The sequence below is a fragment of the Dysidea avara genome, chromosome 6 (genome assembly GCF_963678975.1).
Source record: "Dysidea avara chromosome 6, odDysAvar1.4, whole genome shotgun sequence".
NCBI classification, from domain to species: Eukaryota; Metazoa; Porifera; class Demospongiae; order Dictyoceratida; family Dysideidae; genus Dysidea; species Dysidea avara.
The window spans coordinates 17,205,567-17,227,889 of record NC_089277.1 but is presented as its reverse complement, the minus strand read 5'-3'; the positions used below and the strand labels follow the sequence as shown (position 1 = coordinate 17,227,889).

At 37.5% G+C, this 22,323-nt stretch overlaps 2 protein-coding genes across 4 annotated transcripts in view; both read left to right on the top strand.

The window, feature by feature from the left end:
* LOC136258552 (uncharacterized) overlaps positions 1-22,323 on the top strand; it is a 43,038-nt gene that overhangs the window by 9,411 nt on the left and 11,304 nt on the right. For 2 of the 3 annotated variants that reach the window (XM_066051870.1, XM_066051871.1), the window contains exon 2: positions 3,277-5,167. The exons of the other annotated variant lie outside the window; for it this stretch is intronic. In XM_066051870.1, the coding sequence (XP_065907942.1) occupies positions 3,277-5,061 (1,785 nt within the window). In that variant the 3' untranslated portion in view covers positions 5,062-5,167. Of the gene's footprint in view, positions 1-3,276; positions 5,168-22,323 lie in introns of those variants that run through there. 3 annotated transcript variants of the gene reach the window in all.
* Positions 11,021-22,105, top strand: LOC136258553 (uncharacterized). Its single transcript, XM_066051872.1, has 2 exons — positions 11,021-11,120; positions 20,628-22,105. The coding sequence occupies exon 2, from the start codon at positions 20,648-20,650 to the stop codon at positions 21,953-21,955; it is 1,308 nt and encodes a 435-aa protein (XP_065907944.1). The 5' UTR covers positions 11,021-11,120; positions 20,628-20,647; the 3' UTR covers positions 21,956-22,105.

Below are 22,323 nucleotides of genomic sequence, written 5' to 3'. Positions count from 1 at the left end.
AAACCACCATGTAGAGAGTTCAGCTGCAAAAAATCAATCACTCTGTAGAGAGTTCAGCTAGAAGAAGTCACCTTGTAGAGAGTTCAGCTGCAAATAAATCACTCTGTAGAGAATTCAGCTACAAACAAATCACCTGTAGAGAGTTCAGCTAGAAACAAGTCACCCTGTAGAGAGATCAGCTAGAAGAAGTTACCTTGTAGAGAGTTCAGCTACAAAGAAACCACCATGTAGAGAGTTCAGCTGCAAACAAATCACCTGTAGAGAGTTCAGCTAGAAACAAGTCACCCTGTAGAGAGATCATCTAGAAGAAGTCACCATGTAGAGAGTTCAGCTACAAAGAACCCGCCATGTAGATAGTTCAGCTGCAAACAAATCAGCCTGTACAGAGTTCAGATACAAACAAATCACAGATCAGCTGGAAACAAGTCACACTGTAGAGAGATCAGGTAGTATAAGTTACTTTGTAGAGAGTTCAGCTACAAAGAAACCACCATGTAGAGAGTTTAGCTGCAAACAAATCACCCAGTAGAAAGTTCAGCTATGAACAGATCACCCTGTTGAGAGTTCAGTTAGGAACAAGTCATCCTGTAGAGAGATCACCTAGAAGTATCACCTTGTAGAGAGTTCAGCTACAAACAAATCACCTGTAGAGAGTTCAGCTACAAACAAATCACCCTGTCGAGAGATCAGCTAGAAGAAGTCACCTTGTAGAGAGTTCAGCTATAAAGAAACCACCATGTAGAGAATTCAGCTGCAAACAAACACCCTGTAGAGAACTCAGCTACAAACAAATTACCCTGTAGATAGATCAGCTAGATGAAGTTACCTTGTAGGGAGTTCAGCTACAAACAAATCATCATGTAGAGAGTTCAGCTGCAAACAAATCATCCTGTAGAGAGTTCATGCAGCTATGAAAAGATCACACTGTAGAGAGTTCAGCTAGAAGAAGTCACCTTTTTTAGAGAGTTCAGCTACAAAGCAACCACCATGTAGAGAGTTCAGCTGCAAACACATCACCCTGTAGAGAATTCAGCTACAAACAAATCGTCCTGTAGAGAGACCAGCTAGAAACAAGTCACCCTGTAGACAGATCAGCTAGAAGAAGTTACCTTGTAGAGAGTTCAGCTGCAAACAAGTCACCCTGTAGAGAATTCAACTACAAACAGATAACCCCGCAGAGAGTTCAGCTAGAGTCAAGTCACCCTGTAGAGAGAATCCTGTAAAGAATTCATCTACGTACAAGCAGATCACCCTGTAGAGATTTCAGCTACATTTCAAGTCACCCAGTAGAGAGATTTATCCTGTGGAGATTAATTGACATGTAATAAATATATGCTCTCTTTTTATATTATGAACTCTTGATATATGCATTATATATATAATTTGTACATTTACTGATAAAATCAGAATGAGTTAAAGTGTTTATAAAATCTGCTTCATCTTTTTCTTTTTCTTGTAGTAAAGAAAAATATATAGGTTAAAAAGCCCCAAAGCTGGCCATAAGCCGGCTTTGGGGTATACAAATACAAAAAGAAGTGAAATCTAATCAAAAACAGCCAAGCTGTAAAAAAAGGAGTGCGGCCCTTGAAAAGGCTATGGTGAAAAAAGATGTGAAATCCAAGGTGGCGGCCAAGAAATGGCTGTGATGGTAGGTTAATGGTAAAAATTTTAATAATGGCAATTCAGGTGAATTTTGTGCCAATTGACCAAGCGGCACCAAATTCACCTGAATTGTCGTTATTAAAACTTTTACCATTAACCTACCATCACAGCCATTTCTTGGCCGCCACCTTGGATTTCACATCTTTTTTCACCATAGCCTTTTCAAGGGCCGCACTCCTTTTTTTACAGCTTGGCTGTTTTTGATTAGATCATATTATGACTAATAAACCTGCACATACTGCATCAAAAGTAAGAATGATGCCAGGCAACCCATTAAAATTAGAGCTGGGAGATAATGTAGATAAAATGCCTATCGAGATAATTTCTATTATCATGATAAAGATAACAGTTTTTTACTATTGAGGTAATATATAGTAAACTTCCGTAAGTTTTTGTAAATTCCAAAAATATTCGGATTACATATTTATGGAATTGTCTCTATTCTCCTGCCAACTCAACTTATAAACTGTTTTAAATCACTTTTAATGTACATCTATTTGCTAAACTATCCTTAGATGGTGTATTTACTAATGTATGAAAGTATATAGTTATATTGTTTAGTGCAGATCGCTCCTTATTGCGATAAAATCATTATCGAGATAAAATTAGTCTTCATTATCGAGATATAGGTATTTTCATTATCGCACAGCCCTAATTAATATATGAACGGATTTCCCTACTATCAATTATTACTGAAAGCAAAGTGCCATTACACTTTGTTTTCAGCTATGTTCAGCGAATTACACAGCATTATAAATGAAGAACACTATGTGAAGAACCTCTTCAATCAATCCAGTCACTAAGGAAAACTCAGGTGATTCCCGTTACATAGGGGCACCATCATGCTGTGCTATGCTGATTTCACTTTCAGCAAAGATAAATGGGACACAAAGGAGAACACAGGTAAGTCCATGAAGCATGCATCGTACATACTGCGGCATGCCACAAGGCACCAGTTGGGCTGAAGCGACATCTAACAGTGAAAAAATCAGGCAATCTTAGCAGTTGTTGAGTTGTGCTTGTCTGAAGGCATCAGGCAGGCATGCATTAAGTAAGTCATAACTTCTGCTAAATGAAACACATAAAATAAAATTCCATAGCTACTTATTGAAAGTGTTTTTGACCACTCTGTAGACACTTGGGGTTGCTTATACACTCACCAATGTATATTGTGAGGCTGGTTTTGGGGTGATATATTTGGCCAGAAAAGCCCAAACCTTCATGATCCCTAATATACAGCACTATTGTAATTTGTACTGTATGATAATCAGTACCACAGTACTGTATGAGGTCATCATCTGAAAATTTGCATGGTCCAAAATAAATACACATGCCTGTAGTTTCCCACACTTGTGGGTGAGTCACCCAAGTCGAGCATAACCACAGGCACTTGTGATGAGCTTTGCCTAATATATGCACACTCACCCTCAGCAGCTAGACCCTTGCATGGGATTGTGCATATATTTCATATACTCTGTTTTGTTGCATGTGTTCCATTTTGAAGTATACGTCTTAAGTGTGTTCTTTTTGGATTGCTATTGGAATAAACTGTGCATATAGATCCATTGCCACATTTGGAAACTGAGCACGTTTATGTAGTTTTATTATTTGCAGATGATGCAATGTACGAGAAGAAAGTTATATTGTATTTTTCTGGCACTGATACTCAGTATCGTAAGTATTAAAGTTGTTGTAAAACTTTACAGTGATACCAGTATGACTATATACGAGAATGGTCAACCATTGTTATATGAAAAACGCCAGACCATCAATACAAAGTCACACAAGAACGATCAACAGATGCTTGATAACCATCAAGATCTTCCTTTAACAACTGGTGACAATGACAGTCCATATGAGAGTAGTCAAGCACTGAGTGAGAGCAGTCAAGCATGGAGTAAGAGTAACCAAGCACCAAGTAAGAGCAGTCAAACACCAAGTAAGAGCAGTCAAACACCAAGTAAGAGCAGTCAAACACCAAGTAAGAGCAGTCAGACACAGAGTAGGAGCAGTCAAGCATGGAGTGAAAATAGTCAAGTTCCAAGTGAGAGTAATCAAGCACTAAGTGAGAGTAGTAAAGTACCAAGTCAAGCACCAAGTGGAAGTAGTCAAGTGCCAGGCAGCAGTAGTCAAGCACCAAGTGAGAGTGATCAACTACTGGATAAATCTGTGCATCAAAATCATCAAAGAGCCTTGACTGGGTTTGCACTTTGCCTTAGCTACTGGGAACAGCAGACAAATGCATTACTAAACATGTGGTCATTTCAGAAGTGGGCAAACCAATCTGGAAATTTGAGTGTTGTGGAACCATTTACTAGTAATTCTGTACTTGGATTTCCCAGCAGAGTTTTATACAATTTTGATTTTGAAAATGCACTACATTTTAGAGATTATTTTGACTTTGAATACTGGACTAATGAAACAGCTAAGCGTGGTATCCCACCTATGGTAACCTGGGATACATTCATAAGACATGCAAGTAGAAAAGTTGTGGTGGTTATCCTAGTATATGAAGTACCTCCTGGAGGAGTATACATCAATGATGATCTAAAGAAACACAGAGGGTGTAATAATGAACTTAAAGGATTTAATAGCTCTACACAGTCCTTAATGAATCATTTTCACTTTGAGGTAATAAAAATTGTATGTTTTGCTTCTTATGCTATTAATGAAGGGCGTCTCTATCCTACATTAGAAAAGTTCAACTCGTACATAATTGACAGTGATTATGATGCTGTAACTTATTGGTTTTCATTTTGGCGTGGAGTGGAATTTGACAGAATTACAATAAAAAATCAAATTATTCAGCGTGGTGAAGAAAATGCTCTTGCTATGGCACGTCCTAGTCCTAAAATAATTGAAGACAGCAAAAGATATGTTAAAACAGTTTTGAAAGTTGACACAAATGAGTACACAGCAGTTGCATTTAGAACACAAGGCAGAAAAAATGCAATGATGTTTAATGGATATTCAAGAGATGCAATTTTGGCATATTTTTTAAAATGTGCTTCTAATATATCAATTGCTCTTAAAGGATTAGAGACAAACCGGAGCCTTTTATCTATTGACTTAGGAAGGTTTGGTGACCTAACATCAGGGAATTATTACGACTATGACAGTAGCAATACATTTGATGGTAAAGGAACTAAAGTGTTTCAGACTGCACTGAATGCTGTGTATGGCAATAAAACTGTTGACGAGTACCACAATGACTTTATTAGAGCAGCTAATGGTATTGAAGACAGTGGATATATTGGAGCAATGCAGAAAACTATTGCAGAGAATGCCAAATGTTTGGTTGTCATGGGTGGACATTCTTCCTTTCAAAGGAGCATTATATTGCACCACAAAGATAAATCTGATTGTGTCAAATACATTTGTTATGAAGAACAACTGTAATTACTTTATTTTACATGCAATGTGTAGTTTGTAACTACTAGTGAAATTCATAACTTATTTTCATAAGGTTTTGTAAAGATTTCAAATTCCTCAGCAAAGGACTAAATAAATGGTGTAACATTAAGAAACTCCGAACAGTAATAATCTGCTATGTCTCCTAAAAAACGACTATTGCAGACAATTCAGTTATTCTGGCTATAGTGGAATGTCAAATTCTTTCAATGAGAGTGTTCAATACCCCTAAGAATTATCTGTGGCTGACTACTTGCTATAGCTAACCAAGAGTTCATACAGTACGGTAGTACTGTATATTAGGGATCATGGAGATTTGGGTTTTCCTAGCTAAAAAATTTAACCAAAAGTTACCAGCTTAACAACCCCATCCTGGCACCCTGGCAGTATTGGTTAGGTATAACCAAGCCCAAAATGTGCCTTCAATATGATCCTAAAGGCTTCCAATAAATTGCTATGAAATTTAAAAAAAGGTTTATTCAATGGAATTGTCTACTGCCTGCCTGCCTGCCTGCCTGCCTGCCTTCCTTCAGGCAAGCGTAACTCGATAATGGCTGAGGCTATGGGCTTGATTTTTTCACTGTTCGATGTCGCTTCATCCTGAGACGTGCCTTTTGGCATACCGCAGTACGTACAATGCATGCATCATGGACTTACCTTTGTTCTCCTTTGTGTCCCATTTCTTTTTGCTGACAGCCCAAGGTGTCGATTCGTGGTAGTGAGATGCATGGCTTCCCTACAGTACGTTTGTAATGGGAATCGTCCGTATTTTCCGTGGTGACTGGACTGATTGCAGAGACGATTCTAACACTGTTCTTTGTTTGTAATGGGCTGAACATAGCTGAAATCGAAGCATAATGGCTGCTGCACTTTCGAAGCAGTAATTGATAGCTGGGGTGTGCGTTGAGACAAAAACATTAATTCTGGAACCATCCTTTCTTTTGATGCGGTATGCGTGAGTTCACCAGTCCTAATAATGTTACAAAAAAAGTAAACAAACAAATTTAAGGAAAAATTAGAAATTTTAAGTTCGATTAGGGATCATAGAAAAAAAGTAGGGAAACAAGGGAGGTCACCTACACCTGCAGATAGACTAGTGAACATTTAATCCCTAATTCAGTCTCGCTAGTATATTTGCAGGTGTAGGCGACCCCCTACTTTTTTTATGATCCCTAATTGAACTTAAAATTTCTAATTTTTCCTTAAAGTTGTAATATTATAGGGGGGAGAGAACCCTACTTCAGTACAGCTGTATTAACATGTATCATGAAGTTCCTGTAGTCACCTTTAATGTGTTAGTTGGTCGGGCTTCTGCTCAGCCTATATATAGTTATTCATTACAAAGACTACTGTAGAGTGGATTCAATAAGCAGACTACTGAAGGTATCATCAACACTCAAAGTGTTAAAGTAATACCCTAGAGAAAGCAGTGTTTTACTGAAATACTTCACAATAGGCATTTGTAAAGAAGTACGATACTTTCCCCAACTATAACAATGTTGTGAACTCTTGACCTGACATGAGCCAAGACAATTGGCACACTAAATATCATCGTTGTGACATGCTGAAGGCAATGATTTACATTAGCGTAGTAAAATTGTATGACATCATATACGTAACTCAACTTTAATTAGTTATCATGGTATTATGACTTTATTAATTAGGACTAAAATCTTTGTCAATATTGAGTACACAATGTGCTTGTCCTTTATAGCTTTCTGCATTTAAAAATTTTGCTCAACAGAGGAGGGTGGTCGTGCATCATCAAAATTACATATCACAATCTTACAGCAAACATCCCAATTCATTCAAAACTGACTGCATGTGATTAAATGCATAACAGAAAACATCCCAATTCGTTTACACTGACTGCCTGTGATACAGATTAAATGCATGAGTTACACACCTGTTCTCAGGGCCATTCTCTCAGCCACCCATGCCATTGAATTGTGCTATACAGCTAAGAAACAAATGACTTGTGACATAGCTAGAACAAGCCTTTAAGAAATTCTTACACTGAATAGCAGTGTTGGGAGCAACGCGATACGTAATATTATTACTTTTGTGGTAACTAAGTAATATAACGAAATACGCTATAAAAACAGGTAATATAACTCAAGTTACTTTACTAACAAATGTAACGCATTACCTAAGTAATATAGTTACTGTAATGAATCTAATATTACGTAATATTATTACTACAAGTAATGAAGTTACTAATCTCGTTAGTAATCCACTGAGTAACGCCTAGCCACAACGAAGCAATGAAGCCTACTGAATGAAGCTTATTCACCAGCTTCTTACTTATAACCAAGATTTGCACATTGTCCAACAATGCAATCATGTCACGTGATAAGGTGGTAGTTTCACATATGACAGCTTAAGGCTGTGGACACAAAGTAATATAATATGTAATATTATTATAGTTACTTTAATTTTTGGATAATATGTAACTGTAACTAAATAGTTCAGTTGCAAATAATATGTAACTAGTTAATTTGTAAAAGTAACTTGCCCAACACTGCTGAATAGACAGTCAAAGTGTGTGAGGGATACCAATGTAGTGCTTGCATTGTTAATGTGTAGCTTCCATTTGCATGTTTTCAATTGAATGTGTTAAATGTCTTTTATATCAGGAGGAATATTTGCTTGGCTATCACTGGCATAAATGTGTAACCAGACAACTCATGCATTGTTTGCTCCGATTTAGTGAAGGCTGTCATGTAGTTTTTTGAAAGTTACAAATGTCTGTGTGTAATATGCATGTGTATGGTGTATGTATTTATGTCTTTCCCTTCATAAGAATGTATCAGTGGTCTAGTGAAGAGTGACATTAGCTACAGTATAGTGTTACAAGTCCTTGGTGTGTGTATCAAATTTACACTCAAGAGAGTTACATCACTACTGGCATGTGTAGGACTGGTTGGAGATGCTTAGCAGTTGCAATCGTGGAGTTCTATTGTTTCATTCACTCCAATTGTAGGTAGACAGCAGAGCCACATCTCGAGTTAACTACTGACAGAGCATTTTCAATGCTGGCACCAGGCTGGCATGCAGGCATGTATACTGACTTTAGGTCACTACTGAAGCCTTGGATAGGCAGTAAATCATTTGCCATGCATCAGTGTGGTGTTCTCATTGCATAGAGCAGAGTTGGTTGCTGGTAATGTTGGTCAGTCAAAGTATTATATGATCAGCTTCTTGTTCCCTTGCTGCAGAAAGGAAGATTAGTGGAGCTAGTAAAGGTTTGGCAGGTGGCATGGGCACCTAGTGGGTACTAAGGCAGGGGCGGAGAGCAGTACTCAAAAGTGGGGGACAAGTCATGTGCTAAGCTATGAAGTGTTTTAAAATCATTCTCTGTACCTTAGTGTGTGAAGCACACCAGCATGTGAAACATGTCAATACTAGGGGGGTTGGGGGCATTCCCCCACAGTAAAAGTTTAAGATTTGAATGCTTTGAGGAGTATTTTCAGTGGTACATATGCACTCAAATAGGATACTCCTATAATATTATAGCAATGACTATCATTAAGATACTGTAGAAACATACAGCAGTAAATTTAATTAAGACAATTCAGACAGACTCAGCACGTATAGGTATAATGTGTTAATGGAGGCAGATTGAATTAATTGCATGGCAGAACTGATTCTTCTGAATGTTCTATTAGAGTAGTTAGGTGACTGCTCTATTAGAGTAGCTTGATCTCGTGCACTTCCAGCACTGATTCATACAGTATTCCATTCTTGCATAACCTTTAGCATAAATCAAGGCAAAGTAAGTTGGCTAATAACTACAACAGTTGCTTTACTTTAGCAACTGGGCATTGGAAAAAGTGAGGGGGCACTGCCCAGCTCCACTTGTAAAAATGGGGGGCCGCAGTTGCCCCCTTTCCCCCCTTATTTCTCCGCCCCTGTTACTAAGGTGTGGAGCTTGATGTATGGGTGATAGATTTTTGGATGGAGAGAATAAAAGTAAGTTAACCCTTAAAATATCTTGAAGTTATCCTGGATGAACACTTAAGTTAATAACATTTAATGAGTATAATAAGAAAGACCTCTTCAAAGAAAATCAGATTAAATCTTTCTTACAATGAAACATCAGCTCTTACCCAACAATGGTGAAAGAAGCCTATTATAGACCAATTATGAGGCCAGTGATATTATGCTAGTGCTGTGTAGTCTTCATACACAAAAACAAACATTAACTTTATTGAAGCAGTACTTCAAAGACTTGCAAGATTTGTGGTGGGTAACTTTGGACTAACATCTAGTGTTACAGAAGTGTTGCATGATTGGTTGGGCTTCCTTGGAACAACGTCATGAGATCTCGCATCTCGCCATGCTACATAAGATTTTACATAATGTAGTCAGTATACCTAACCATCATATTCCTACATTGACTAACTCAAGTACAAGAGGTCATTCACAAAGATTCCATTCCAACAATTGCAAGCTCAATTTGATGTTTATTTGCACTCCTTTTTTCCTTCAGCTCTTAAGATGTGGAACACTTTACTAGCTACAGTTTTTGAAGCAACAAATGTAGAAGATTTTAAGAAGAGAATATTGAAATATTTTTGTATCAAACCAGCTCCTTTATAAATTTTATGTAATTATCTGTATCTGTGCATAAATACTCCATTTTGGAGGTTTGCACAGTATTTAATATAAGTAAATAAATATAACAGACTACATGCAGTATAGGTATAGTACTTCACAACCTCATTAATAAGACCACCTCATTATAGTGACCATGCCAAGTCCCAGACATAGCTAATTAGGTATACTCCATGACCTCATTAATCAGACCACCTCACTATAATAGCCTTGTGCTGTAGCCAGCGAGGTCCAGTTGAGGCGTGATTTATTAATAAGGCCACTTCATTATGGAGACCAGGGGCAGGGTTCAAAGGGTTCCATGGAACCCCCTTTTGAAAAAGCCTCTCTGACTCGAGATACTCTAATAGAGCAGTCACAGTAGTCTTTTGAGGAACAGTGTAGCAAGCTATGTATCAAGCTATGTACGTAGTTATAAATAAGGAAATATAGTTGGTGAGGGAATCTATGGTGAGGGGCAGCTATTGTCAGCAGGTGATGGCCTTTTTTTTTGATCTTCAACTTACAGCTAGGCTGAAATTGCAATCCCAAAGTAAATGGAACCCCCTTTTTAAAAGTCTGGATCCACCCCTGGTGACCATGTCAAGTTGGTCCTAAGGTGTACTACGTACTTCATGTCTTATCTATAAGTAATCATTATGATGTGCTTGCTTGACATTGTCTTGGTAAAACAGCCACAACACAAGTATGATTTATAGCTAGCATGAGGCAGGAAAAGAGAAAAAAGCTTACACTACCAAAGGACCTACACACAATTCATTTACAGAATGGTGAGGTCTCTACGCACATATTATTACACTAGCTAAGACTCTTTATGATCGAGAACTGATGAAGCAATGAAGATTGGGGACATATCAGTTAACAATAGGCTGGCTAACTTGTATCATGTTGAAGTATGTGCTTTGTGATGGTGCAGTTGTCTTCTTTTTTTTTGTACAGTGATGTCTCTCTCATTCATAGCTGCATGATTACTTTGCTATAAAATTGAGTCAGCCAGTTAAGTGATGTAGCCACCCACTTAATTTATAACATTAATTTTAAGGTAACTTGGCTAGTTGTGTCATCAGTGTGCAGAATGATCTGCCTAATGTACTGTACTTATCCCGGTATTGTTTAGTATTTAGGAGCATGATCATTTAGGCCATTTCATCAGTAAAGTCTCCTGTGGACTTAACTCAGTCAGAGACTCAGTTTTTTGTATGCAATATAAAAATAATTCAAGCGAGTAGTAAACATAACCATAGATAGTATATTACGTAGAATATACTATCTATGACATATCGGAACTGAAAATCATTAAGTATCACGTAATTTATGGATTGTCACGGAAGTTTTTCCTGTCAGTATAGTGATACTCGAGTGATAGTGAGCGAGTGATAAGAGTCGAGTACTAGTGACTGCCAGATTGACGAGTAAGGAGAGCAAATCCCGTAAGTTGTTAATTGCTTGTACAAGGTGTAAACCGAGGTGTAAACGGACGTCTATTCTGGATTCGATTGTTTAATATTCAGTCCAATATAACAGCTATCTACACAACGAGTCGTCGGATATTATTCTGCTTTACATGAGGCGAGTTGTGCTGAGTTCATTGACTTACGAGGAGTCCGAAACTCCTTTGAAATCTCGTACAGCCTCTTTGAAATTGAATCTTAGCTGATTTTGAAATCTGACATCCTGAAAAATTGTTGCAAAACTCCGTTTATTTTACGTACACTTTCCTATATTCAGCATTACGTGCTACATCGGTCCTGAAGTTTCGTATGGCTTCTAGAGATTGAAATGTTCACTTGAAAAAGTTTCCATACATTTCCGGATACTAAGTGTCTTGTGATCTAATTCCGGATACCACAATTTTTTTCCTCTGAATTCTTGCCATAAAGTTTTTGAAATCTCGTACAGGATTTTTACTATTTGTGGACCCCCCCGTTGACTTATTCAATTGTGAGAGAGAACCACAGTGGAACCTTGCGTAGGGGTTGTCACGTAGGTACTTGCTGTAGGGAGATCTGTAATCATGGTCAAAGTCTTGACTGGCTGAAATTTCGCTTTGGCCGATGACTAAGAGCCTTTTTCAATCTGAACAATATTTCAGTACTTTTCAATTGTGGAGTGGCAATTTTTACCCTTGACCGTTGACTTGGCACAAATTTGTTGGCCTTGACCTTTGACTTAGACCACGGTCGCAGATCTACCTACAGTGAGTGCCTGTATGTCACCCCCTTTGCTCTTTCAGTGCAAGGGGCTCATCAATTAGAGATGATATATAAGCACTTGTGCTTTGCGGGCACGAAAAGGAATTAAGTGCTGGAGAGTACTATACAAAATTAAGCATTGGAACTTGCATTATATCTCTGTGTATATGATCAGTGGCCTACTGATTACTTTCATCACACTGCTGTTCACAGTTTTACTGCATTACAGTAAGGGGTGACACGAAGCCTCGCACACACTAACGGTGGAACCTCTCTATTGTAGACATTTTGGGGCCCAGGGTTTTTGGTAACTTTTTGTTGTAACATAGAGGTTTTCCTCTTTCAGAGGTACAAAATGTATTAACCAGACCTGTTGGGACCTAAATTTTTGTCCTTAATGTGGAGGTTTTTTTCTATTGTGTCCTTAATTCGGGTAGTTTGTTATGAGAGGTTCCACCGTAATATGATTAGGTATATATGTATTATTTATGCACACAGGCACTCACTGTAGGTAGGTCTGTGACCATGGTTAAACTATAAGTCAAATTTTCTAAGCATTGCTGCTAAGTCACAGGTCAAAGATTGAAGAAGGTACATTCTTAATCAAAGGTCACAGTGAAATTTCAAGACTTTGACCATAGTTGCAGATCTACTTACAGCACATACCTATGTGAAACCCCCTTGCTACAGCACATTACTTACAGAACATTAATTTTGTAGACTTTAGGTTTATTTAACCTGCAGTTTTAGCTTTGTTTTTGGTTTTGGTCTGTATATATAATATAGTTTTGTTTTGTGTGTTTGTAGGTGATACCCCATAAGCCTATGCCTTTTGTAGTCACTTTACCCTTTATAGTTAAACCAATAAAGATTAGATTATATAATAAAGAAGCCAGATTGGGTGGGATCATAGATATTATGATACTACGCACTTGTATAGTATATAATATTAGTAGTCCATAGTATATTCTCGTGATAATGATTGTTCTAAAAACATGTCAATCTTTTGTGACTATTCCACAGAGTGAGTTGGATAATTTTAATTGTTCTTTTTTTTTCCTGAGAGCGTCAGCTATCTTGGCATCTGAATTCATGCAGTTATAGATAATACGCAAGATATGGTTCGGAAGTGCCCACATAGTTACGTCATGGGTCATCCTCATTTCGTTATTCTTGTGACCTACAATTAGTGTTTGTTGATAATAGCTAGTTTCGTCCTGGCATACCTATTCTCAGGGGTGGTGCTTATTAGATAGAGATTATAAGCGCCCCTTCTGAAAGGGTCATGCTTATACCTTTTTTTGAGAAATTGCCAACTCTGGTGAGTGATAATTGGTGTTAACAACTATACATGATGAGTTAAGCTTTGTTTTACAGTGTATATAGCACAGCCAAGCTTACTGTCCACCTCTTGTAAAATCTTGTCTCAACAAAAACCCACCTAGTTTGCACAAGTATGCATTACCCATGCAATTTGAGAAAAATTTTTAAAATGTATAATTATATTATGCATGCTACAAAGAAAAAAATACCCAGAGAAGCAAGACTCAAATCTATTAAAACTGTGCATAATCTTAATTATCTGCCTGCTCATGCAGAATTGGAAAATCTTTGTTTTGTTTTTTGTAGCCCCAACGGTATGCATATCACGTGCGTGTATTTACAATGTGGTTTATTTAAATGTCATTTCTTCAGTAAAGCCACCTTCATACGAGTATGCATAAGTGACTACAGGGCTAAAACTATTTCTTGGTTAATTTACCTATCCTTTAAACCAAATCCCAATGGTTGTAGACTAATTTTATGCAAACGGAAGTTATGGCTGCAAATGTATGAACGTGTGGTTTATTTTCAGTATAATAATTGCTGTACATGATCCAAATCGATTTCTTTGCTCTTCCTACGTACTGTCTGGTGTCTGCTATAATTCTAAAACTACTCACCAAAATAGGTTAAAGTGTTGTTGGTGACTCATTTCTTGGATACTAGAGATAACGTTGAGAAAAATCAGAAGTTGTACAAACTAGCTGGGTTTTTGCTGAGGCAGTTACATGATAATAATTATTATTATCAAGAGTTAATAATAGAGAGGCTCTTGTTATTATCTATGATGCAGTGAAAGTAGCATAGTATATGTGTGACTGAATTTTGGAAATTGATCCAAATTGCACATTAGAAGTTTCGAGACAAAGAATTAAACTCATCATAACTCACCAAGGATAGCAAGCACACATGTGAAATTTATGCAAAAGATACATCAATCTTTTACCTTTCAGACCACTTCCAGTACTTGTAGCTGCTTGTAGAGTTTCCTGTCAAATAAGATAGAAAATCTGGGCAGTTGGACAGGCAAAGTAGTATCACAAGTGCTCACAAAAGAGAGGAAGGTGGGGGTGGTGGGTGGGCAAGAGATAGACTTTAAAATGGAGGCAGTTCATGATTGGTGTCTAGACATTATAGGGCTGTGCTGGCTCCTTAGTGTGATATGCAGCAAAATCGACAGAAAAAAGTGTCTGGCCAACATTATCAGGCCATCCACCAGTAAGCCACTGATTCTTTCCAAGCCAGGTCCTTCACAAGGCCAGAAACAGCCATTCGAGCTCTCCACACCACCTGAAAAAGACGTCTGTTAAAACCAGTCTCGAGTAGCTTGAGTAGTACTGAGGGACAAAACTAGTAGTATGTTAGTGTAGCTATCCACTGGTGGTGTTAGTTTGATTTTGCATGATGTGCGATTTGAATCGGTTTTGTAAAGTCCATATTATTTATTCACTTTTGGTTTCAGCTTCACTTGTTGATATGTTATTGCTACTATGTAGAACTCCAAATAGAATATTAAGTGCACGTACTTTAAAGGGGAAGAGGTATACATCAGAATGGAAATTCAGTGTAGCCATAGAAAGTTAATAGTCAGATTGTGAAAAAAAACTAACTGAATTAGTATCAAAATATTCTCTGCATAGTCAGCTTTTTTTCTCTAGGAATCGAGTTCAGTTTGTGAATTGGCATGTTTGGTGTGAGGCTATCTGAGTCACAGTTTGAAAACACATGATACTGTGCAATTGTACAGAGGAAAAAGCTGTTTTCTGTACTGTACAGAAGTATTTATGCTGGTGAGCTGAATAACTTTGTCTCCCAGTAAATTTGTAGTGTCAAAAATTTGTAATTTGGAAATAAAGAAATTTAATTTGATTTTGTATGCAGACAATTTAACTTTCATTATTTTGTGATAATTGTAAGGCCCTCTGGGTTTTAGCTACTAAATTTTCCCTGCCAACATTTTACTTTTTATAGATGTAGGTATTGTTTTCAATACTGTAGTGAGTGTCCTTATTGATGAACTGTCCTGTTTTCTGGGGCATAAATGTGTGTACACCTGGGACCAGGTCCTGATTACCCAGGTGTAGGGTGTCCTTTTTGAGGGGTTCCATCCACTGTATAGTATAGCAGCACAAGGCAAAAAATCATGTACCTTTTCATAAAACCACAGTATACGTAGGGAGTGACCATTATAGAACATATACTGAAAGAAAGAAGCCAGTGATTATGATTGTTAGTACAGTTGAACCGGTAGTAAGCCACGAAAAGAGATTCACTGAAGCCATACGTGATGATTGATTGTCATGATTCAATTCATGATGGCCACAAAAAACCAACAAGCAGGTGTAATAAGCAGTGGAAATACTGTTGGCCACCATAAATGTATCGGTATTGGATCTGCTGGTAAAAAGGGTATCCATGCATCCCTGTTATTAGTAAGTCAGTCAGTCAGTCAGTCAGTCAGTCAGTCAGTCAGTCAGTCAGCAGAAAATTCTTCTAAATAATTATATATTAAAATTCCAAGCAGGTGTTTTAGGTCGTACTGATTCTGGAAGCACTTTTTCCAAGGTGCCATGAAGGTAAGCTTTCTGGACAATTTTTTTTGTTGAGAAATTGCAAATCGCTATTGTACAGTTATACTTCTGTACTGTATGATAGGGGAATACTAGTATAGATATGGCTAATAACTGCAAATCAAGTAGGCATCACCGGGGTGGTAATGTAAGTCACACCCTTAATCTGTCTTGAGAGAAGAATCAAAATAGGGATTAATGGCTTATATTACCACCTAATCAATCCCTTCTGGTTTTGTGTGCCTTTAACAATCTCTATTCCTCAAACAAGTTGTTTTGTTCAACAAGACCTTTACTTTGGTACCATATTTTAACAAGTTGAACAGGGAAATAATGACGTAAATGATCAAATTTCTGTGCACAAATGGCGATAAAGGTCACCGAAAGTCAAATCTATGATGGCACTACATGAGAAGTACTATTTATGGCTTCATCATCTTAAAACACAATTAAATTTTGTCATACAAAGTATTGGTCATGGTATCAGTTGCTTAAACCATCACCAATACCAATGTGATACCACGATACCAATAAAAATATCAGTATCGGTGCATCCCTACTTATTAATGCCTTTTAACTTGATAATGGCTAAGACTACAGGCTCACCGTTTGACATTGCTTCAACCCGACAGGTACCTTTTGGCATACCGCAGTACGTACAATGCATGCATCATGAACTTGCCTGTCTCCTCCTTTGTATCCCATTTCTCTTTGCTGGCAACGAAAGATGTCGATTTGTGCTAGCTAGTGCATGACGGCTTCCCTAAATTTGTAAGAAAAATCATATTTTCTGTAGTGGCTAGATTGATTGCAGAGGTGTTTCTCAAAGTGTTGTAATGCTGTGCTTTTGCTGGTAATTGATCGTTGAGGCACTCATTCACATAAATCCGATGCCCTTCTTTCTTTTGATGCAGTATGTGCAGATTTACCAGTCATACTTAATAATGTTACACAAAAAGTAATAACATGTACAAGAAAAAATACCGTATATGTACAATTTTTTACGGACATAATTTTCGTGGATTTCCGGTTCCTTGGCTGTCTGCAAAATTTCATCGTCGAAAAATAACAATTATCAGGGTTAGCTCTATGCTTTTTAATAGGTAACCTCAGTGAAAAATGAGTGATCCTCGACAATAAAAGCACGAAAATCTTGAAATCCGTGAAAAGTATGTACCTAAAAAATTTGTATGGATACAGTAAAAATTTTGAGTTCGATTAGGGATCATAGCAAAACAAGAAGTGAAACAAGGAAAGTCGCCTACACCTGCAGATATAATAGTAGACATTCAATCCCTAATTCGTCTATACCCCACATGACTGTATTGTAGTGATTGAGTGTTCACTAGTTATATGGTCACTCCAAATAAATTCTCTGTTTCCCGTCCACTGCCTGCATCTGTTTACTGTCAGCACTAAAATGTTCCATTATTCTGTATTCTTCCATTATTTTCCAGATATTTAGCATACTATACATACTCAGTGAAATGGATCTTGTATAGCTGTCAGCTCACATGCCAGCATGCTACAAGTTTGGCACACATTCACCGGTACCTCTGTGGTATTCCTGCAACTTAACAGATGAAGATACATGTTTTAAATATGTTACTATGATTGTCCTCAGCCAAATAATATAAGCAAATAATGGAAATGAACCGCCCACCCGCATGCAATTGCCTGAGTGCAGGATGGGAAACATAGAATTTATTTCTATCTGCAAGTATAGGCGATCTTCCTTGTTTCACTACTTTTTGCCATGATCCCTAATCAAACTCAAAATTCCTAATATGTGACCCAGTCTGAGAAAACCGGTCTTATCGCCCATGTCAGCAGACTCGATTTTTCACCCAGGACACAAAGCTACGTGAATAAACTATCTAATTCCACAATCAAAATCAGCTAGACTTGAGTGGTCTGGTTTTGCTGACTGCTTTTCCCAAACCCAGTGGCGATCCGTACGTGCAGTGTGGGGCCTTAATGGAGCTCTGGTCAGCCTGGGGATGACTGTATGTGGCTGTACAGCTCTGTGGTGTTGAATAAGTACCTCTGCTGTGAATTTCCTTTCATTTTAGCCAGTTTTGAGACCTCAATGGCCCAAAACTTAGCCAAATTCATCCCTTGGCCTTCCTTTTCAATTTTTGAACACCATCTTGCCCGCCTTCCAGGGCCCCCGCCTCCCACCCAATTTGCAGCTCGCCTGATACAGTCAACCTCAGTTTAAAAACTATCTAAAATGGCGGGAAACTTAGTTGTTGGCTACTTGCATAGTGGATGCTCTGGAAGGTAAGGAATTGGTGTAAAACGTGTGAAAATTTGGTACATATAGCTTCAACCATTGGCGAGCTACAACACACTAAATACTTAAAACCGGCGTTTCTCGATACTTTTAAATAGGCGATAAGCCCGGTTTTCCCAGACTGGGTCACATATTTGCTTATTTACATATATCCACACAAAACAGCCAAGCTGTGAAAAATGGTGTGGCCTAAAAAGCCTGAGTGAAAAAAGTTATGAAATCAAAGGTGGTGGCCAAGAAATGTCTGCAATGTTGTTAATGCTAATAAATTTTAATAATGCGTTATTAAAATTTATTAGCATTAACATTACATGCATCAGTAACATTTATTAGCTTTACAACATTGTAGCCATTTCTTGGCCGCCACCTTTGATTTCACAACTTCTTTCACCAGGCTTTTCGAGTCCGCACCACTTTTCACAGCTTGGCTACTTTTGTGCAGATTTCACTTCCTTTTGCACTTTGGTCCCCTATGGCTGACTTTGGGATTTATTTTCACACAGTGATGATGACTTATAAAATTAATGTATTGTATTGCATACTTTACCTCAATTTTAATTTTGGTAATATTATTCTACTATTAATGCACATTTTGAGGACTTCTAATAGAACATACATAGAATGATCTAGAGCAATCTATTACTTCTATTGGTAGATCTATGAAATTATAAACTTTATTTAAAAGCTAGAATTTTCATCTGTAAAGCAGAAATTAAGTGAGGTGATCAGCCAAGATAGCAGTGGTTCAGTAGTTAAGCATGCAGGTGTTAGGCATGGAGGTCCTCAGGTAAGTTTTTTTGACATTGTGCACCTTTTTACCCCATGGTCAATGGCGTAGCCAGGCCTCCAGGGATGGGTGGGCACACTCACCCACACATTTAACCCCATGCAACTAGCACAAAATGCAAGCCCGTCTTTAGTGGGCTCTACGTACATTTGGTTTAAAAACTGTTTCAAAAGTGCATAAACATATCTAGCTAGCTAATAATATGCTACGCTGCTGTTCCTGCAGCTTATTTCTCTAGTCTAAAGCTACTGCATGACTGAATGATATAGAAGCTAGAAATTGAAACCATCTTATTACACCACCCTGTCTTGATCTCCTTTACTTGTACGCAACTCTTTATATTCCAGCCTGACTCTTCAGATAATCATATGGTTTAATTCAGCCACCAATTGCAATTTTTTTCCTCCAACCGACTTTACACTACTTTTTGTCTATCACTTTAGGCCGCTTCACCCTGCCAACAAAAGAACATCTGTGCTGTTGCTTACAATTCAATATTCCAGACGTGAAAAATAGACTGGATTCCTCCTTCCTCGTGTTCCTCTCTTCCCCGCCAAATTTTTGATCATGTGATGCAGTACATTAAATAGAAAATGCCAAAACTATTTGGATCACGTGATGTAATTATTGAACTTATATCAATATCAACTGCTGATTTACAACGACAACATTGTGCTACCAAAGTATGCACTATTTGTCTCTTGTTTGTAATAACAAAAGTGAGCGGGTGCCGCTCTCCTAGGGAAATTTTGGTGGGCATGTGCCCACCCAGGCTCACCCTTGGCTACGCCACTGCCCACGGTGATTGCTCTATTAGAGTATCTTGATCCCGAGATTTTGGTTTTTGCTTTATAACTTTGTAGCTATAACTCTACTGCTTTTCAAACCATCAAAAGGCACTGCTATCATGATCAGTCTATGTACATACCAATTTTCCCCTTTTTTATACTTGTTTCACTCTGTAGCCGTGACAGAAGTTTGATCTTTTTAACGTGAATAAACACTCATAACTCTTGGATATTAATTAGATTCACAGCAATCTTGGTACGTGATGTGCACTCTTCATTTGTGCCAAAGATCCGAGGCAATCTAGGTACACATTTGCATTTATAGCAACTTTTGAAAAGTATGCAAAAACAAATTGAAGCAGAGGGAGAGTATCTATAGGCTGTGAAAACTGAATCATAAAGTAACCTGCATACCTTCATTTCTCCTCATAAACCTGACCACTGTTGATTGCTCAGATTTAACACCTTAATTATTTTCACGGGTTGTTGGCATGGAATCGCAATGGCTGAAATTCCATCTAGAAACGTCACTTTCAGTAGTAGAACTATTGAGGAAGGGGATGGTGACCATGATGAAACCTCGATGTTTGCTTTCCAGGTTAACTACTTGTGTCTTTCTCTTTCTACGGCAAGTTCTCTGCGCAGTGTGCCATACTTTTCTCGAGTACACCATTCTTTTACTCAGTAGTCATGTATACACAGTGCGCCCACTACGCTTATAATTATAGTCACCAATCAACTCAGATCGCTGAGTCATCTGAACGATGCCATAAGACTTTACGGGCTCATTTTTTACAGCATATACTGTACTGCAGTTTGACACACTCTCCCCATTATTTACTCTAAGATAAATGCCATACATAAGATTGCATGTTATTCTCATTAAATTAAATGCATGAAAATTTGTAACAAAAATTTGCAGTACATAGCTATTCTGTTGGTAAAATACATGTATGCGTTATAATATTTTATTTCTGACAGAAATTGAGGATATAGAAATAATGAAGAAAGGCTGTATAAAGATTTTGATTTCAATGGTGATGGTGATAGTCTGTGTCTTCATGTTTTCTAAGTTTATGTTTACTAGTCGTCCACCAATGAGATTTGCTCTTTGCCTTAGCTACTGGGAGCAGCAGACAAATGCATTACTAAACATGTGGTCATTTCAGAAGTGGGCAAACCAGTCTGGAAATTTAAATGCTGTGGAACCATTTGCTGCTAATTCTGTGCTTGGATTTCCCAGTGGGATTTTATACAACCTTGATTTTGCAAATGCACTACATTTTAGAGATTATTTTGACTTTGAATACTGGACTAATGAAACAGCCAAACAAGGTATCCCACCTATGGTAACCTGGGATACATTCATAAGACATGCAAGTAGGAAAGTTGTGGTGGTTATCCTAGTATATGAAGTACCTCCTGGAGGAGTATACATCAATGATGATCTGAAGAAACACAGAGGGTGTAATAATGAACTTAAAGGATTTACCAGATCCACACAGTCCTTAATGGATCATTTTCACTTTGAGGTAATAAAAATAGTATGTTTTGCTTCTTACGCTACTAATGAAGGGAAACTCTATCCTACATTAGAAAAGTTCAACTCATATATAATTGACAGTGATTATGATAATGTAACTTATTGGTTTTCATTTTGGCGTGGGGTGCAATTTGACAGAATTACAATAAAAAATCAAATTATTCAGCGAGGATATGGTGGTGAAACTAGTGCTCTTGCTATGGCACGTCCTAGTCCTAAAGTAATTGAAGACAGCAAAAGATATGTAAAAACAGTTTTGAAAGTTGACACAAATGAGTACACAGCAGTTGCGTTTAGAACACAAGGCAGAAAAAATGCAATGATGTTTAATGGATATTCAAGGGATGCAATTTTAGCATATTTTTTAAAATGTGCTAGTGATGTATCAGTGGTTCTTAAAGGATTAAAGACAAACCATAGCCTTTTATCTATTGACTTAGGAAGGTTTGGTGACCTAACAGCAGAGAATTATTACGACTATGACAGTAGCAATACATTTGATGGTAAAGGAACTAAAGTGTTTCAGACTGCACTGAATGCTGTGTATGGCAATAAAACTGTTGACGAGTACCACAATGACTTTATTAGAGCAGCTAATGGTATTGAAGACAGTGGATATATTGGAGCAATGCAAAAAACTATTGCTGAAAAAGCCAAATGTTTGGTTGTCATGGGTGGACATTCTTCCTTCCAAAGGAGCATTATATTGCATCACAAAGATAGATCTGATTGTGTCAAATACTTTTGTTATGAAGAAAAACTGTAATTAGTTTATTCTGTATGTAATGTGTAACAGATCATTTAGTTTTGTATTTTGTAGCTAGTAGTAATATTTGTAACTTATTTCCTACAGATTTTGTAAAGATTAAATTCCTCTGCAAAGGCCTGGTCTAACAATTAATTAATAAAAAGTCTAAACAATAATCACAACTGTAACTATAATTTTCATGCTCAAGGGTTTCTATGAATGCAAATATCCTGACCAGTGCTAACTTGAGTTCTATGTAAGCTATGCATTAATACTATATAAACATTGAGTTTTTAGCTGAAACTGAAGTTTGTTCAACGTGGTTTCCACTGTGCTACTGTAAGGACTAGTTTTGATTTAAACGCTTCATAACTACCACTTGGTTT

Coding starts and splice junctions, on each gene's coding strand:
- LOC136258553 (XM_066051872.1), top strand. CDS start 20,648: ATGAAGAAAGGCTGTATAAAGATTTTGATTTCAATGGTGATGGTGATA.